At 50.6% G+C, this 12,030-nt stretch overlaps 1 protein-coding gene across 1 annotated transcript in view; it reads left to right on the top strand.

Annotated features, from left to right (window-relative positions):
- Nucleotides 1-9,421, top strand: part of HYDIN (HYDIN axonemal central pair apparatus protein) — a 329,731-nt gene extending 320,310 nt beyond the window's left edge. Inside the window, 8 exon segments of the mRNA XM_088455949.1 lie at nt 2,588-2,868; nt 2,953-3,172; nt 3,398-3,610; nt 7,257-7,420; nt 7,557-7,707; nt 7,894-8,124; nt 8,430-8,654; nt 8,733-9,421. Coding sequence (XP_088312075.1) covers nt 2,588-2,868; nt 2,953-3,172; nt 3,398-3,610; nt 7,257-7,420; nt 7,557-7,707; nt 7,894-8,124; nt 8,430-8,654; nt 8,733-9,221 — 1,974 coding nt within the window. The 3' untranslated portion in view covers nt 9,222-9,421.
- The last annotated feature ends 2,609 nt before the right edge of the window (nt 9,422-12,030 follow it).

Genomic DNA, 12,030 nt, shown 5'->3' with positions numbered 1-12,030 from the left:
TATTACATGTGTCCTGAGAGTGAGGGGACACCAGGACTGTCTGTATTACATGTGTCCTGAGAGTGAGGGGACACCGGGACTGTCTGTATTACATGTGTCCTGAGAGTGAGGGGACTGTCTGTATTACATGTGTCCTGAGAGTGAGGGGACTGTCTGTATTACATGTGTCCTGAGAGTGAGGGGACTGTCTGTATTACCTGTGTCCTGAGAGTGAGGGGACACCGGGACTGTCTGTATTACATGTGTCCTGAGAGTGAGAGGACACCGGGACTGTCTGTATTACATGTGTCCTGAGAGCGAGGAGACATCGGGACTGTCTGTATTACATGTGTCCTGAGAGTGAGGGGACTGTCTGTATTACATGTGTCCTGAGAATGAGGGGACTGTCTGTATTACCTGTGTCCTGAGAGTGAGGGGACACCAGGACTGTCTGTATTACAAGTGTCCTGAGAGTGAGGGGACACCGGGACTGTCTGTATTACATGTGTCCTGAGAGTGAGGGGACACCGGGACTGTCTGTATTACATGTGTCCTGAGAGTGAGGGGACACCGGGACTGTCTGTATTACATGTGTCCTGAGAGTGAGGGGACACCGGGACTGTCTGTATTACATGTGTCCTGAGAGTGAGGGGACACCGGGACTGTCTGTATTACATGTGTCCTGAGAGTGAGGGGACACCGGGACTGTCTGTATTACATGTGTCCTGAGAGTGAGGGGACACCGGGACTGTCTGTATTACATGTGTCCTGAGAGTGAGGGGACACCGGGACTGTCTGTATTACATGTGTCCTGAGAGTGAGGGGACACCGGGACTGTCTGTATTACATGTGTCCTGAGAGTGAGGGGACACCGGGACTGTCTGTATTACATGTGTCCTGAGAGTGTGGGGACACCGGGACTGTCTGTATTACATGTGTCCTGAGAGTTAGGGGACACCGGGACTGTCTGTATTACATGTGTCCTGAGAGTGTGGGGACACTGGGACTGTCTGTATTAAATGTGTCCTGAGAGTGAGGGGACACCGGGACTGTCTGTATTACATGTGTCCTGAGAGTGAGGGGACACCAGGACTGTCTGTATTACATGTGTCCTGAGAGTGAGGGGACACCAGGACTGTCTGTATTACATGTGTCCTGAGAGTGAGGGGACACCGGGACTGTCTGTATTACATGTGTCCTGAGAGTGAGGGGACTGTCTGTATTACATGTGTCCTGAGAGTGAGGGGACTGTCTGTATTACATGTGTCCTGAGAGTGAGGGGACTGTCTGTATTACCTGTGTCCTGAGAGTGAGGGGACACCGGGACTGTCTGTATTACATGTGTCCTGAGAGTGAGAGGACACCGGGACTGTCTGTATTACATGTGTCCTGAGAGCGAGGAGACATCGGGACTGTCTGTATTACATGTGTCCTGAGAGTGAGGGGACTGTCTGTATTACATGTGTCCTGAGAATGAGGGGACTGTCTGTATTACCTGTGTCCTGAGAGTGAGGGGACACCAGGACTGTCTGTATTACATGTGTCCTGAGAGTGAGGGGACACCGGGACTGTCTGTATTACATGTGTCCTGAGAGTGAGAGGACACCGGGACTGTCTGTATTACATGTGTCCTGAGAGCGAGGAGACACCAGGACTGTCTGTATTACATGTGTCCTGAGAGTGAGGGGACACTGGGACTGTCTGTATTACATGTGTCCTGAGAGTGAGGGGACTGTCTGTATTACATGTGTCCTGAGAGTGAGGGGACTGTCTGTATTACATGTGTCCTGAGAGTGAGGGGACATCGGGTATTATTGTCTGGAACATATTATTACGTTTCTGGTATATGTATAAGCACAAATGTAAGGTGCAAACAGTATCTTGTTGCAGGATAATAAATTTGTCCATCTGAGAAAATGGGAAATGCCCCAGTAAATGTGTATTTTCCATCCCTTTCTCTAATTTAATCTTGTCCTGCAAAATTAAGTCTTCTTTCTGTACATTGTGCATGTCTCTAATCAGCAATGTCCCCATCCAACCTTCTACTCCCATATGACAGTGAAATCCGTCAGAGACTCCACTGCCCGCCACTCTGATCATCAGAGACCCCTCCACTGTGACCATCACAAACACCCCCACTGTGATCATCAGAGACCCCTCCACTGTGACTCCAGAGACCCCTCCACTGTGACTCCAGGGAGGCCCCCCTACTGTGATCATCAGAGAACCCCCTCCCACTGTGATCATCAGAGACCCCCCACTGTGATCATCAGAGAACCCCCTCCCACTGTGATCATCAGAGAACCCCCTCCCACTGTGATCATCAGAGACCCCCCACTGTGATCATCAGAGAACCCCCTCCCACTGTGATCATCAGAGACCCCCGCCCATGACCATCAGAGACCCCCCCACTGTGACTCCACCCACTCTGCACAGAAGTAGGTGTTTGATTACACAAGTGGTCGTCTGTGCTGTAACATTGCACTTTTTCTCTTAATGGCACAATCCACGTGTACAGGGAGAACGGACGCTGGACGCCCCATACAATATGCCGGTAGGTCTATTACATGGTCTGTGTAACAAATGTTCCTCTCTGTCTGCTCTGCAGGTCCTCAGTCTGTCACCCACCTCCGAGGTAACAATCCCTGCCCGTGGCGGAGTGTGTAAGCTGGAGATGCAGTTCACCCCCAGAAGCCGGATAGCCCCATTTGCAGAGGAGGTGATGCTAGAAGTGTCCGGCTTGCTGCGCTCCCTGCTGGTTATACAGGGCTGCAGTCAGGGCCTGGAGCTCAGCTTGGACCAGGATTATCTGTCATATGGAGCTGTGGTGCTGCAGAGCCAAGCCACCCGCAAGATTATCCTGAGCAACACGGGAGAGCTGGGCGCCAGGTACTGTCACAGGGGGTGGCGGGAGTAATTCCTCTCACTGCATCCTCTCACCATACCTCACTGTGCCATTTCTATTACTGCCAGGTTTCACTGGGACACAAAAAGATTCCAACCAGACTTCACCATCTCACCGGTGGCGGGTTACGTCACGGCTGGCACTGAGGTCACCTTTGATGTTGTCTTTCACCCTCATGAGATTAGTTCTGATATTCACTACGAGAAACTCAGTTGTTTCATTGAAGGAAGCGACACATTAAACCTCACTCTCTCCGGTTCCTGCGTGGGACTGCCTTCCACTAAGGAGGTAAGTTCCCATACATGTGGCCTCCGTGGTATTATCCTGTACTGTGTGCGATGGCTCAGATGGGCTGTTAGGTTCTTTGTTTCCTGGTCTTAGCAACATCACACATATGATGCTTCACGGTTACATATGATATGAAGTCACATCACTTTACGTGGCAATATAAACCAGTGCCCTCTCTCCTCTGCACAAGTTACGTGGCTTCTGTGTCTTCCTTTTTCTCTGCAGCTTGTGAACTTTCAGTGTCATGTACGAAGTAAACAGACTCAAACCATCCTTCTGAGCAACAAAACCAACCACACGTGGCACCTGCAGCCCGCCATCGATGGGGAACACTGGCGGGGGCCGGAGGTCATTACAGTGGAGGCCCATCAGCAGAATAAGCCCTACGAGATGACCTATCAGCCGCTGGTTATGAGTGCCGAGGGCAAGAAGCACCAGGTAATACGGCGGTTACCTACGGCACTCATGCATGTTACTGACACCGATAATGCTGCACCATATATATTATTATCCTTTATTTATATGGTGCCGCAAGGGGTCCACAGCGCCACAATACATAAACAGAAACCGCATGAGCAAAACAAAAATAAAGTGACTTATGGTACAGAACATTGCAGGACATGGTTTGTAAACATTGTAGCATCAGCAGTCAAGATAAGTAAGCAGGGCAGCTGCAGAACCCGTTGAAGGCGATGGGGAGGAGATGGTAAAAGTGGGGGAAGGAAAAGCACATAAGGGAAGAGGGCCCTGCTCGTGAACGGTTACAGTCCAAAGGGGAGTGGAAGACAGACAGGGATGACACGGGGGAGAGACAATGAGCCCGGAGCAGTGGGTTTGGATGAGACCTGGGGGTTTTTGATAAAGAAGTGGGTCTTGAGAGCCCTTTGAAGCTTTAAATAGAGGTGAAGAGTCTAATGGAGGGAGGGAGAGAGTTCCAGAGGTAGGGAACAGCATGGACACAGTCTTGGGAGGCTGGAGTGGGAGGAAGTAATCAGTTGCCCGGAGAGACGGCGTGCATTTGTGGAGCGCAGAGGGCAGGTGGGAGTGTAGAGGGGGATAAGGTCAGAGATATAAATGGGAGAAGTTTGGGTGAGGGCTTTGTAAGTGACTAAGAAGCTTGGTTCGGGTAATGAAGGGGAAGGGGAGCCAGAGCAGGGCCTGTAGGAGAGGGGAGGCAGATGTAGTATTTTGGAGAGGAAGATGAGCCGAGCAGCAGCACTGAGAATATTGGAGAGAGGTGGGAGTCAGGGAGGCCAGATAGGAGGAGGTTACAGTAGTCCAATCTGGAGATGACCAGTGAGTGTATGAGGGTCTTAGTAGCATCCTGGGTGAGGAAGGGGCTGATCCTGGAAATATTTTTGAGATGGATACGGCAGGACTGCGAGAGGTGCTGAATGTGTGGTTTGAAGGAGAGGGAGGAGTCCAGGATAACGCCAAGGTAGCGCAGTTGTGGGGTAGAGGAGATGGTGGTGCTGCCGATAATTGAATTGGGATTAGTGAGTTTATGCGGGAGGGTGGGAAGATGATCAGCTCAGACATGGTAAGTGTAAGAAAACGCTGGAACATCCAGGAGGAAATGGCCGAGAGACAGCTGGAGATACGAGTGAGGAGAGAGGGAGAGGACGAGGGGGAGAGGTAGATCTGAGTATCATCAGCATATTGGAGGCCAAATAAGCTGAAGAGCTCACCTAAAGAGGACGTATAGAGGGAGAATAGAAGGGGACCATGAACATAAGCTTGGGGAACACCTACTGGTAGTGGAGGTGGAGAAGTGGGCCCCTTTTCTCTGTGCCAGGGTCTACTGCGCAAATCACCAGGAAAATCACCACCAAGCTTGTTCAGCATTGCCAATGCCAACGTGGATGCAGGATGTTTGTATCCCTGGGCCGAGGGGCCTGTATGCACTGCGCACCCTGCACCCATTATAGATGTACCTCTCTGTCTCCTCTCATTACCAGTGGTGTGAGGGCAGTGTCATGCAGCCCGGGGGGGGGAGGGGGGAAGAGGAGGGGAGTGAAGGATCTGCAGGTGATTCGGGTTGCCCGGTGTCAGAGGCAGCAGAGAGGTGGAGGTGAAAGAGCAGGGTAGTGGCTCTTTGGTTTGGTAGCAAGAAGATCATTGCTGACTTTAGTGAGGGCAGCCAGTAGCGGCTCCAGGCACGGGCAAGTGGATCAGTCGCCCGGAGCGCTACTGTTTCCGGAGGGCGCAGGAAACGCCCACCCTCCCTCCCGGCGCTATAGCACATATGTAAGCTCAGAGGGAGGGAGCGGAGGAAGGAAGGGGCGGCAACACAGGACGGCGCTGGGCGCAGCACAGCCTAGCGCCGGCACTGAGGGCAGCTTCAGTGCCGTGGACGAAAGCCAGACTGTAGTGGGTGAAGCAGGGAGGGGAGAGGTCGAAAGTCTATCAACATCGATGGCATTCAGTAACGGGTGTAAAGCTGGGTGCTCACCTCACTACCCAGCCAGCTAGCGTCGGTCCGATTGGATGCAACAATATATCGTGTCCGCATGCACACTGCGTGATGTCGTATGATGACACAATAGATCATTACAGGATGAATATGTTACCGCAGCGTCTGTCGCATTGTCCCCGCTGACGTGCAGCACACCACAGGGGAAGGTGCTACACTATTCATCATACGGTGAATTGGGGGTGCACACTATACGATGGTCATTGCAATCCATCGCGGATTGGACAATAGATCTTATAGGGCGTGATTCAGAGGTGGACGCAGTGGTGATGCTGGATCTAACCGGCCAATATTTTAATTATGCGCATGTGTCTCGATGGTTACTGCCGGGGGACGCAGGATGAATTTGGACGCAGAGGGAGGGAATTCGGGTGGGCGTTCCTGGGCGGTAACGGGGTGGCTAGCCAGATGCATCTACTTCTGAGTACGGCCCATATTGTGGTCCCAGCTTTAGTCTTGTGGGGTGAGTGGAATAGATGACACAAATACAGACATCTTTCTGCAAAAATATTGCACTGTATGTTTTACACAGAGGTTGGTTTTGTGTTCCAATAAAATCAGTTGTGTGTCGTTTCCCAATACAGTCCTCTGTACGTTGTCTTATTAGAATATGCTGTGCATTGCCTTATTAAAGACAATGGCCCTCATTCAGAGCCGTACGCTCTGAGCAGAGCGCACGCTCAGCATGAGGGCCGGGCTCCATTTTCATGGAGCGTCCTCCTGGACGCTCGTATAGCTGTGGGTCACCACCCACAGGCTATACGAGCGTGCATTTTGATGGCCGCGATGGTCGTGACCATCGCGACCATCGAAATTGCGAGCCGGAGCCTGCGGTTGAGGTTTTCAACCGCAAGCTCCGGAGTGATTTTGGCTCTATCAGAGCCAAAATCACTCCCACTGACATCACTAGTGATGTCAGTGGGCCGGCTTCTGACGGGAGGCGTTCCCGTGGGAACGCCCCCGTCAGGGAGGCACGCCCCCGGCACGCCCACCAAAGGGGGCGTGCTGTCAATCAACATTGACAGCACGCCCCCTTTGATCGGACACAACGAGCGAAGGAAAGTCCTTCGCTCGTCGTGTCTGGCGCATGCGCACGACGGAGCTCCCTCCGTCGTGCGCATGCTCAGTGCAGACCATCGACCCACTTGCGAGCGGACAGCCGCTCGCGAGTGGGTCTGAATCAGGCCCAATGTACAGAGTACTGTAATAAGACAATGCACAGCATATTATAATAAGACAACGTACAGAGGACTGTAATAAGGCAATGCACAGCGTATTACAATAAGACAACGCACAGTGGACTGATAATAATATGCTGTGCATTGTCTTATTAAAGACAACGTACAGAGGACTGTAATAAGACAATGCACAGCATATTATAATAAGACAATGCACAGCATATTATTATCAGTCCACTGTGCGTTGTCTTATTATAATACGCTGTGCATTGTCTTATTACAGTCTGCTGTGCGTTGTCTTATTATAATACGCTGTGTGTTGTGTCCCATTACAGTGTGTGAAAATTTGCTGAGCTTCAGTAGGACACATTACAGGAGTAATATTTATATGTGATGGCGTTCTTTTGGTAACATTGTGATCTCGTGTTTTCAGGGTTCCATCTTCTTTCCATTGCCAGACGGAACGGGATTAATCTATATTCTGCATGGTGTTGCTGAGCCTCCTAAGTCTTCCGGCACAATTGTTAGAGAGGTCCCGTGTAAGACCACCTACGCCGAACTGCTGACAGTCAACAACTGGCTACGTAAAACCCAGAGGTGAGACTGAAAATGGGAAGAGGAACAGGCCTAATATCAGAGTGTGGGCAGGAAGATGAATACTGCCATAGCCATCACCATTAAATAGGACATTGTTACTCTCAGAGCAGACTCATAGATATCCACCTCTCATCAGGTTTCGTGTCACAGTTGACATGGTGAAGTCAGAACGCCTGGACAGCACCACCACCATTAAGGGTTTGGACTATCTGGAAGTGCCAGGAGCTGCCAAACGAGACTACAAGCTGAATTTTCACTCGCACAAGGAGGGCACCTTCTCCACCAAGGTGAGTAACATGGGTGACCGGTGGAATAACGAAGAGCAGGTCAGAGTACCAGTATCCCGCTACAAGCCCTTCCTGATGTACCACAGGGACTGCAGTGTCATATTTAAGATATATTGTTAGTATGTTTGTCAGAGTTTTATGACGTTACCGCCCCATTTGTGATCTGCTTCCACCTTCTCGTTGTAGGTGACCTTCCGCAATGAGACAACCCAAGAATACCTCTTCTATTATGTTACCTTCAAGTCAACACCACCCGGTATCATCAGCACGATTGAGATGGTGACACCAGTGCGGCAAAGCACTGCGGCAGTGGTACGGGTGGAGAATCCGTTGTCTGTGCCAGTCACCTTCACCACGGACTGCAGAGTTCCAGAAATTAACCTACCGCCACAGATTACGGTGCCCGCCCAGTCCGAGGTAATGTCCCTATATTCACTGCGGGGAGCGTGACCGATTTAATGAGCCATTCGCAGTTTCCCTTAGACCCACATGGCTTAGTCTTACTTCTGCTCCTTCATGGTGTCACATCTCAATTCAATTGGGAGAAAATTTGTCCATGTTATTTACCATCATAAACCATTTAAGGTGTCAATCATCCCAATGACAAAGCAATGTAGCACCTGGCTTGTAGATAACCCGAGATCACTGTACATACTCCTTCTGTACCCTCATATCTCTACATCATCTTCATCTATCATTGTTGTCCTCCTATTTCATCCCAGGGTACCCTGATGTTTGAGTACCAGCCTCTGAAAGCCGGCGAGGCAACAGGACGGCTGACTCTGCAAAGCAGCGATCTAGGGTTGTTTCAGTACGATCTCCTTCTGAAAGCCACAGCTGCCGTGTCTGAAAAGCCGCTCTACTTCAGAACAGCGCTCGGCTCCGGTCAGACGCTGAGCACCAAGTTCATTAACTACACTCGTCTGAAGACTGAGTACAGCTGCAAGGTGAGAGCTGCTACCGATGCCGATATGGGCCGCTACGCTGCTCTCTCTCGTGGTTTACAAGTTATCTCTTTCCTTCAGGTTGACAACACAGATTTCCATGTAGACAAGGTCGTTATGGCTGCACCAGGTTCGCAAGGTGGGTCGGAGGTCAGCTTGGAGGTGACCTATGAACCAGTCCAGCTTGGAGAGTCACGTGCTGTCCTGCTCATCTCCTCCCCCCTGGGGGGTGAATACACCATTCCACTCTTTGGCTCAGCAATGGCCCCTAAGCCTCAGGGACCAATACAGATCCGGGCTGGTTCCAGTGTTTCTATTCCTTTCAAGAATGTTTTCTTACAGCCCACAACCTTCAGCTTTCAGACGGACCCAGCAGCGTTCACAGTGAAGCCCTGTGAGGCTGTGCGCCCCAAGAAAACCCACAACATCTCTGTATCATATGAAGCCCCTCCTGGAGGGAGCAAGGCCCCAGTGACAGGAAGGCTCGTTGTTTCGTGCCCTCGTGCTACTGGCATCGCTCAGGGCATCTACTGGGTGTATTACCTAAAGGGCGTGGTGTCTGAGAAGTGATGTGGCCTCAGGGCAGCCCTCGCCTCTGCTGAAATGTAACATTGTCATATATTCCATGTATTCACCTGCAAATGATCATCCGCTGTGTAATGATCCAGAAGAATCCTGTGACTCGGCTCCAGCGTGCCTTCCCCTGACTGGTCCCATCATTACCAGGGTTACCGGCGCTTTCACTGTTTATTAATAAAAAATACAATTTCCGTTTCTTCCTCTCTAAATCATAATTATATTTCCATCCAGCTATAACTGATTTACCCGTTAGACGCAAGCGCTGAGAAATCTGAATCAGAAGTGATTGGGACATAACGAGACGAAGAACTTCTGGGTGATAAACATTGGGCCTCATTTACAGCCGGGAGAATGTGTGCTACATAATTTACATCCGGACTCACCGTGCGGCCCTCCAGCTGATGTAGAACTACACATCCCAGCATGCGCAGTCTGCTTTGCTACTAAGGCATGCTGGGATGTGTAGTTCTACAAGAGCTGGAGGGCCACATCTTGAATATCCCTGATCTACATAATGGCATCTTACCAGGTCATTTTGGAATGTAAATTAGATTATTAAGCGTATATTGGTGCAGTCTCATCCCAGTCATACAAATGTCATTGTGTTATTCTATCAATCCTTCCTACCGTCATAGCATTCCTCCCTGACTCCTGGGCTCATATTACTACCGTCATAGCATTCCTCCCTGACCCCTGGGGTCATATTACTACACGTCGCTCTGCAGTGGCTCTGACTCCTGAGGTCATTACTACACGTCGCTCTGCAGTGGCTCTGACTCCTGAGGTCATATTACTACATGTCGCTCTGCAGTGGCTCTGACTGCTGGGGTCATTACTACACGTCGCTCTGCAGTGGCACTGACTCCTGAGGACATATTACTACACGTTGCTCTGCAGTGGCTCTGACTCCTGAGGACATATTACTACACGTTGGCTCTGCCTCCTGGGGTCATATTACTACCGTCATAGCATTCCTCCCTGACCCCTGGGCTCATATTACTACACGTCGCTCTGCAGTGGGAGTTTTCTGTATTATTAGTATAATCTCGGAGCCCGAGCCAGCTGAAAAGCTGGGTCCTTTTTAAAATCCATCACTTAGTAAATATACCCCTGGGTCTGGCATTGGGGTTGAGTATCCCATATATATATTGAATACAGGGTAATACGAATAATATATTATGGTGACTGAGGGCGTGAGATGCTCCGTCTTTGGACACTGCAGCGATGTGTAAATATGTTATTGCTGCAGGAGGCGTCTGAAGGCATCGCATCAACATAGTGCCCATTCAGCATCGCCCATCTTGGTAGTCGGATCAACATCGCGCCCCTACAGCATCAGCCATCTGAGTAATTGGATCAACATTGCGCCCATACAACATCGGCCATCTGAGTAATCGGATCAACATCGTGCCCATTCAGCATCGGCCATCGAAGTAATCGAATCAGCATCGGCCATCTGAGTAATCGGATTAACATGGCGCCCATACAACATCGACCATCTGAGTAAGCTAAAGGTTTTTACAGACTGGCCGCCTCAGCTTTTGAGGCCAGGAAATCTGCGTTCTCAGATGCAGACCCTGGCCTCGGCACTCCCAGGACCTCAGGCCGGCGCCATCCCCTCCCCAAACAGCCGGAGCCTGTCAATCACGCTGCGACTTGGGGGGCACTGCGCCCCCGCCATCGGGTTTGCATACAACCCTGAATCAGGCTTGGTATACAGACTGGAGGTCATGAAGGTGATAAACACTCTTCTGCTGGGACAAGGGAATAGCCAGCACTGTAACAATGAAGTCATTACCCTTTTATAAAACCACTATAATTAAGAATTAATAAAGGTCCAAAATAAAATAATAAAAAATATTAAAATATATTTGGAGTGTGAAAAAGGAGGAAACAAAAAATATAAATGTTAATATATAAATTTCTTCTTCAGGGTCCATAGGGAGACAGTGGGCATGTAGGAGGTGCATGGAGGACCAGACACCGATTACAAAGCTTTTACTGTCCCAGGATGCACCGGTCCTTCACCCTATACCCCGCCCACAGCCCGAGGGGAACCGGCAGGAGCTGGATCACCGTTATAACAGTGGGGCTGCTATTAAGCAGCCCAAGCTTATTTTAGGATTTATTTTTAACTAGAGCAAGTAGCGCTAGATAGTCCTTTGGACGTCTGCGCTGCTGCTCCATCCTCTGCGGCGCCGCAACTCCAGCCCTCGGCTAGGTACTTTTGGCAGGGCTCCGGGGGGACCTACAGTAGCTAGCAGGGCTCCTCGGACACCAGCCAGGACTCCGCAGTCTTACCTCCGGTCTCAGTAGACCAACCAGAGGTGCTGACGTGGACACCTTTGTCCGGTACTCCACTAGACCACCAGGGCATAAACTATACTGGTGCAGCTAAGGCCAGGGACCCTGTGGTTGATGTCAGCATAGGGGAGAAGATGCTCTCCCTGCGGCCCCTCCACCAGCTCCATTTCACTGCGGTCTTACCGCCCCTGAGCTGCTTCCCCCTCACTGTCTGCCCCCTGAGACTCATGGCAGCAATATTCTGCATTCAGGTCTCTGGGAACGCTGGGTCCGGTCTCCCTGTATATCTCTCCTAGGAGCCAGGTTATACAGCGCTATATCCTACCAGCCACTAAGGTCTGTGTAGTTGAATTTAGTGCCCACTGCAGTTATACTGTATACCCTGCAGTGTGTGTGACCTGTGCTGCTGTCTGTGTAGTTATACTGTATACCCTGCAGTGTATGTGACCTGTGCTAGCGCTGCTGTCTGTGTAGTTATACTGTATACCCTGCAGTG

Source organism: Taudactylus pleione, unplaced genomic scaffold (assembly GCF_031769625.1).
Source record: "Taudactylus pleione unplaced genomic scaffold, aTauple2 ptg000681l, whole genome shotgun sequence".
NCBI lineage: Eukaryota > Metazoa > Chordata > Amphibia > Anura > Myobatrachidae > Taudactylus > Taudactylus pleione.
This window is presented reverse-complemented; position numbering and strand designations above follow the sequence as displayed.